This window comes from Myotis davidii, unplaced genomic scaffold, assembly GCF_000327345.1.
Source record: "Myotis davidii unplaced genomic scaffold, ASM32734v1 scaffold327, whole genome shotgun sequence".
Lineage (NCBI taxonomy): Eukaryota > Metazoa > Chordata > Mammalia > Chiroptera > Vespertilionidae > Myotis > Myotis davidii.
Genome location: NW_006298628.1, coordinates 1230452 through 1237526, shown reverse-complemented (window position 1 = coordinate 1237526; position 7075 = coordinate 1230452). Strand labels below are relative to the sequence as shown.

General features: G+C 60.6%; 1 protein-coding gene across 1 annotated transcript; it reads left to right on the top strand.

Annotated features, from left to right (window-relative positions):
• Nucleotides 1–7075, top strand: EPN3 (epsin 3; the record flags this gene model as incomplete). The annotated part of the gene is given in 10 exon segments (XM_015570846.1): nt 1–191; nt 1820–2529; nt 3479–3597; nt 4258–4338; nt 4557–4608; nt 4611–4669; nt 5591–5678; nt 6121–6390; nt 6569–6685; nt 6804–7075. Coding segments are annotated over 9 exon segments (1620 nt in total), but the record flags the coding sequence as incomplete, so codon positions are not given.

The following is a 7075-nucleotide window of genomic DNA, read 5'->3' as shown; positions in this document are numbered from 1 at the left end:
GGGGCATGCTCTCAGGGCGGGCTTTGGGGCACAATTATTTCTCATCTTGACTCTTGCCACCTGCCAGCCCACCGGTTAGAGAGGTAAAGGCAGGTCTGAGTCACTGTGAGGGGGAGGGCAGGAGTTAAACAAGTGCTGGCCAGGGGCATCCCCTCAGAAGGCCGGCCGGACAGAAAGCGGGCAGACAGAAGGTAGGCAGCGCTTGCATGAAGCTCTCTCCATCCCTCCGGGTGCCCCGTGGGACCCCGCATTTGGGCAAAGCTCTCCCAGGCCCCTAGGCCCTGAAGAAAACTATGGAGGGAGGCCCGCGGGCCCCTGTGAAATGAGCCCAGTGTTGGCAGGACTGGGTGGAGGGTGAAAGGGGGTAAAACAAACTCCTTCTGACTCCCACTGAGCCCCAAGGCAGAGCTGAGAGGTGCAGCCTCTGTGGGTGCTGGTATTGGTGGGGTTCATTGGTGAAGTGGAGGCTCTGCAGGTCCAGGCAGCATGTGTGTGTGTGTGTGTGTGTGTGTGTGTGAGAGTATGTGTGTGTGAGTGTGTGTGCCCATGCCTGTGTGTACCCGTACCAGAGTAATGGTGATGGCAGGACTCTGGTCTGGGTTTCTGGTAGGGCTTGGGGAGAACACTTGTCTGACTTGGGCCTGGGTTCTCTCTCAGCAGATGGCCTGGTCCCGTGACTGTCAGGAGGGCATAGGGCTGGCCCTGCCCCCTGTGGCTGGGGTATCAGAGTTCTGCCCTGGGCCCTGGGCCTTGGGGCTTTGGGGAGCCCAGACTGGTCTTGACCTCAGGGAGCTTACTTTCTGGCTGAGAAGGTGGGGTTGAGACAGTAGAGCAATCCTATGAATTACAGAAGTGGTGACACTGACAATCAACACTGGAATAGTCTTCTGGAGACGTCGGTGTGAGTGCAGCTCCACCTCGTACGTGCTGTGTGGCTGTGGGCAGGCCGTGTCCCCGCTCTGGCCTCAGTGCTCTTGTGTGTACAGCGTGGGTGGTGGCGGCTAAATCTCTTTGAGAGGCAGCCTCTCCCAATACTCCTTCCTCCCGCCCGAGGCCCAGCTCACAGCATTCCCTCTGAGCCGTCCCTCCCACATCTTACTGGCTCACTCCTCCTCTCCCTTGGCTTCAGATCTCTGGTCTCACCTCAATGGTCACCTCCTCTGGGGAGTCTCCCCTGATTTTCCTGTGCTCCTCTGCACTCCTACGCCGGGCTGTGATTGTCTGTAGCCTCTCCATGGGGCTTAGGTGCACCAGGACGTGAGCCCTGTGTCTGGCTCAGAAGGCCCCAGGAAATAATAGTATTACATGGATCAAGCTACAAAATGAACAATATGAGGAGAGAAAAGTGAGGTCTGAGAAGTTGGAAGGGATAGGTCTTAAGCTAGATCCTGGCAGAAAGGGGAGAGGGAGCCAAGCAGAAGCGAGGCCAGTAGGCATACCTGGGGTGGGGGTGGGGGTCATTCTCATGTCCCCCAGTAAGGGTAAGGACTGGGGTGTGTCTGCCGGGGTTTATCCTAATTCCCCACTTACGAGCTCTGTGATCTTGGACAAGTCAATTAATCCGCTCGAAGCCTCATTTCTCCCCTCTGTGAACGGAGAGAATAATAATAATAGCATCTTGTAGTGTGATGGTGAAGATAAATGAGCATGCAAGGCTAGAAGTGCCTGCTAAATCATAACTAAAATAAGAAACATCACAATTGCCTGCTGAAGGCTGTTCCTGGCAGCAGGGACACCCTGCACAGGCCTTCAGGGGGTGACTGAGTGGCCAGCGGGGTGGGCCACTGCCCCCGAGTTTGCAACCCCCTCTCTTCCTCAGACCCATGTGGGACCCAAGGACACAGCCGCCCTGCTGAGAGCACGGCGGCCCCTCCTTGGAAACCGTGACCTCGCGGCGACGACGACGGTGGCCCTCAGCCCTCCAGGTCCGGCTGGGGCGGGGCGCGCCCATCTCCAAGTCCCCAGCCATGACGACCTCCGCGCTGCGGCGCCAGGTGAAGAACATCGTGCACAACTACTCGGAAGCGGAGATCAAGGTGCGCGAGGCCACCAGCAATGACCCCTGGGGCCCGCCCAGCTCGCTCATGTCCGAGATCGCGGACCTGACCTTCAACACGGTGGCCTTCGCTGAGGTCATGGGCATGCTGTGGCGGAGGCTCAACGACAGCGGCAAGAACTGGAGGCACGTGTACAAGGCGCTGACGCTGCTGGACTACCTGCTCAAGACGGGCTCGGAGCGGGTGGCCCACCAGTGCCGAGAGAACCTCTTCACCATCCAGACGCTGAAGGACTTCCAGTACATCGACCGCGACGGCAAAGACCAGGGCGTCAACGTGCGCGAGAAGGTCAAGCAGGTGATGGCCCTGCTCAAGGACGAGGAGCGCCTCCGGCAGGAGCGGACCCACGCCCTCAAGACCAAGGAGCGCATGGCGCTGGAGGGCATGGCCATGGGCAGTGGGCAGCTGGGCTTCAGCCGCCGCCAGGGTGAGGACTACGGCTGCTCGAGGGGCTCTCCGTCCTCCTACAACTGTGAGTGGGCCTTGGGTGCACGGCTGGGGACAGTAGAGGTGTCTGAGTTCCCATCGTGGCCCTCGGACCTCAGAGGGATGCCATGAGGATTATGTGAGATAAGGATGGTAAAGTGTGAGGCCAAATGCCCTGCACATAGTAGGTGCTCAGCAAGCTAGGGTAAACAATGATGTTGGTATGCATTTGTTGTTGGTGGTCGGTCACTGTCTGGTGGGACGGTGTGGGGTAGAAGTACGGGCTCTGGAGTCCAGGAACATCCCTTCCCCCGCCCCTTCCAGGTTGTGTGGCCTGCACAACCAGCTCTCTGAACCTCAGTGTCCTCACCCATTAAGTAGGGGTCACCTTGTCTACCTCAATTGTTTGATGTGAGAATGAGAGAGACCAGGCCCAGGAAGTCCTCAGCCCTTCACCCAGACACACGGCACACCATGCTCCATTGGTGGCATTCCCCATCACATACACACACACCTCAAGGGCCCTTTCCTTGAGAATGGGGGTGGCCAATGAGCACCCCCGACCCTCCTCTCCATCCTGGTGGGGGCTTCCCTGGTCCGAGATTTACTCAGAAGGGCCCTCCTTTCATAAAGCCCCCGGCAGTGCGCCGTGGGCTCTGAGAGCCGTGATCTTGGTTGGAGCATCTCACCCTCCCACCCCACATGACCTCAGGCTGGATGGGGTCCAGCTGGAAGAGTCGGGGGACCTGGGTTCAAGTCTTGCTGCAGGACTCTGAGCAGGCACCCCTTAGAGCTGTTGGGGGTCTGCAAAGGAGGGACTGGGATCTTTATGGGGTGGGATAAGAAACCTTACTCGGCCTGGCCCCCTGGGGCCCTCGGCTGCCTGCTGTTCTCTTTCCCCCATTTCCCTCTCTGAGCCTTCGTCTCTGGAGGGGAAGGGGTGTGGGAGCCCACGGGCACCTGTGTGGTCACAGAAGCCATGATGGTCATTGCAGCTTCCTCCTCATCTCCCCGCTACACCTCAGACCTGGAGCAGGCCCGGCCCCAGACGTCGGGAGAAGAGGAGCTGCAGCTGCAGTTGGCCCTGGCCATGAGCCGTGAGGAGGCTGAGAAGGTGAGGCCCCTGCCGGGAAGCCCAGGGGGCCCCCCAGCTGGGCTGAGGGTGGCATGGGGAGGGAACTGGAGGGGGAAGGAGAGGTGCCTACATCCCCACACCCTGACTCTCGGGCTCCCCTACTCTGGGCCCCAAAGCCCTAGTCCTGCTCCCAAGGACAGCACAGGGCCTGCCAGTCCCTGGGATTGTCCCTGCAGGGCCCACTTCCCACTTCCAGTGCCCTCTGGCTGGGCCTGGAAAGGATAGTGAGTGTGTCATGGGTTGGAGTAGATGAGTATGGTACGGGCCTGCGGCTGCCTCATAGAGGGGAAGGGGGTGCGTATGCTGACACACATTCCCAGGAGACACAGAGGCATGCCACCACCACCACCACCACCCCTGCCATCAGCTATCCTTTGGGGGGCGGGGCGAGGGGGGCAGGGACAACCACTATGCTACCTTCCTCTGTGGATCCGGGGAGACCAGACAGGAGTGGGGCCCGCGGAGACTCAGGGGGCCCAGAAGTAAAGGACTGAGCTTTCTCAGCGTGGAGAAGGCCACACCACACTGCTGCCTGGGTGGGCATTTCTCTCCATCCCTTCCCTGTGCAGAGCTATGTTGCCTTGGGGCCCAAGGGTGGGAGGGCTGGGCCAAGTTCACCTTTTTCTTCCTCCCTGGCAGCCAGTCCCCCCAACCTCCCTCAGGGATGAGGACCTGCAGCTGCAGCTGGCTCTCCGCCTGAGCCGGCAGGAGCACCAGAAGGTAGTGGGCTGAGCCTCCTGTGCTGGTGCTGGTGCTGGTGGAGGTGCTCATGGCGCTCATGGGGCACTAACCAGGCTCCTCCCGCTTCACCTGGTGGTCCCGCGGTGCCTAACCTCTCAGCTGCCTCCCGCCCTGCACTTTTCTCCACTCACCTCGGGTCCCCTCAAGTCCGCCCTGGGCTGCCCGCGCTCTCCTCACTCCTTCTGTGCCTTCTGCAGGAGGTGAGGTCCTGGCGGGGAGATGACTCCCCCATGGCCAATGGTGCTGGGGCTGGGAAAGAGAGCCTGAGAGAGAAGAGAGGAAGGAGGAGGAGAAGCTGAAAACCAGCCAGGTAGGGAGGGTGCTGGGGTGCGTGGGCTGGCAAGAGCCTGGGAGATAAACTGAGTTCATGTTTGTAAAGATTACGGAACAGTGCAGGGTATACAGTAAGCACGACCTAAGTGTTTATTCAAGGAAATGGGGGTGGAGGGGGTGCAGCAGTCCCGGGTTGGGTCCCACACTGCATAGGCTGGTGACCAAGCTGTTGGCAATGGGATGCCAAGAACCCTGATCAGAGACCCCTCGAGATGGGTTCTGGATTAGTTGTGACTTTGTGGCTGGGGCATGTCGTTGTCTTGGCCTCAGTTTCCTCCTCTGTGTAGTGGGCTTGTTGGGTAGTTCCAGCTCTGACTTACTAGGGTGCGGTGATGTGTGGATCACGACTGGGGGGTGGACTCAGGCATATGAGCTCATGCGCATATTCTTCAAGAGGAGGGAGTAGGTAGCTGCTGGAAACAAGGCCACCCTCCGAAGCTGTCCATGCTACCCCTGGGGTGTGTCTGCCCCTTTCCTGCTGGCTCTGCATGTTCACTGTGGCCAGTTTTCTCGTGGACACTTGGGGAGGTACGCTAGTCCTATGGCCAGCCTTACCACTGATGGGCTGAGGAGCAGAACAGTGAGGAAGGGTCAGATAGGCCTGGGTTCTAGCCCAGCCCTGTCTCTCCCTGGCTGTGTGACTTCAGGCAAATGGCTCCCCCTCTCTGGGGCTCAGCCGGCACATCTGTAAAATGGGCACAGCACCACCTTCCGTACCTGTTGCACAAGGTTGTCAGGAAAACCGGGCACTAAATGGACGAGGACAGAGGCAAGGGGTCATTACGAGGTGTTTGTGGAATGGATGGAGCCGGTGAGCTGGAGTCAGAATGACAGGTCAGGGCCTGCCTTCCTCTGGGCCCGCCCTCCTCTGAGCCATGGCTGCCTCTCCTCTCCACAGTCCTCCATCCTGGACTTGGCGGACATCTTCGCACCTACCCCTGCCCCGCCCTCCACACACTGCTCCGCCGACCCATGGGACATCCCAGGTGGGCATGCAGGGCTGCAAGAGCCTCCCAGGCTGGCCCCAGAGAGCCCCTTCCTTCCTGGCCACTTGCTGGCACCCCCTTTCCCGCAGCTGAGGGTCGCTGAGCGTCAGCTTCCCCTGTGGCACGGTGTCGTAGTGAGGGTGGGGGAGCACGTCTAGAGAACCCAGCTCCTGGGAAATGATCTCAGAAAGGTACCCCTGTGTCCTCTCACCCTGGCTTTCCTGTCCCAGCCAGTCCCTGCCTGGGACGTGGCCTGAGCTGCCCGTGCCCCGGAGTCCAGGCGCCTGGGACAGCTTACTAGATTTGGGCTCCAGCTTGCTGGGTGGTTGTGAGTCAGCACCCTGAATCTCTGAAAGGGATCCCTTAGCCTCGAAACTTGGCCCGGGTGACTGGGAAGGCCCAGGGTGAGCCTGGGGTCATGTCGGTGCTGTTCCCCTTTCAGGTCTCAGGTCCAACTCGGAGCCCAGCGGCTCCTCCTGGGGGCCTTCCGCAGACCCCTGGTCTCCAGTCCCCTCGGGAAGCATCCTGTCGCGAAGCCAGCCGTGGGACCTGCCCCCTACGCTTTCCTCCTCTGAACCCTGGGGCCGGACCCCAGTGCTGCCTGCTGGAGCCCCCGCTACAGACCCCTGGGCACAGAATTCCTCCCCCAGCAAACTCCCCAACGCTGGGGCTGACCCCTGGGGGGCCTTGGTGGAAACGTCCAACACCCCTGGTGAGTGAAGGGCCAGAGGGTGTGGGTGAGGGGCTGGAGGCCCTCTGGGTCCCCTTCTCTCCAGGGCCAAGGGGCAGCAGATCCTGTCTGGTAGGAGGGGTGATGGCCTGGGAAGAGGTCAGTCTAGTGCCTGCTCTTTCTGCCAGCCCATCTCACCTCTCTTTTCTTTCTGGGCTAGCTCTAGGTGGCACCTCGACCTTTGACCCATTTGCCAAACCTCCAGGATCCACAGAGACCAAGGCGGGGCTGGAGGGTGCCCAGGCCCTGCCCTCGGGGAAGCCCAGCAGCCCTGTGGGTAAGCAGGAGGCAGGCGATGGCACCGCTCCGGGGAACGAGGGTCCTGCCCCGAGCTGACCTCTGCCCTCTTCCTCCTGCCGGGTGACCAGCCCCTCTCCCGACCACCTGTATTCCAGAGCTGGACCTGTTCGGAGACCCCATCCCCAGTTCCAAGCAAAATGGTACCAAGGAGCCAGATGCCTTTGACCTGGGGAGAGTGGGGGAAGCCCTAACCCAGCCCAGCAAGGAGGCCCGCGCTCGCACACCCGAGTCCTTCCTGGGCCCCTCGGCCTCCTCCTTGGTCAACCTTGACTCCTTAGTCAAGACACCCCAGGCTGCAAAGACCCGGAACCCCTTCCTGACAGGTAGACACCCCTGCCCCCTGCAAGGTTTCCCCTGCCCCCCTCCC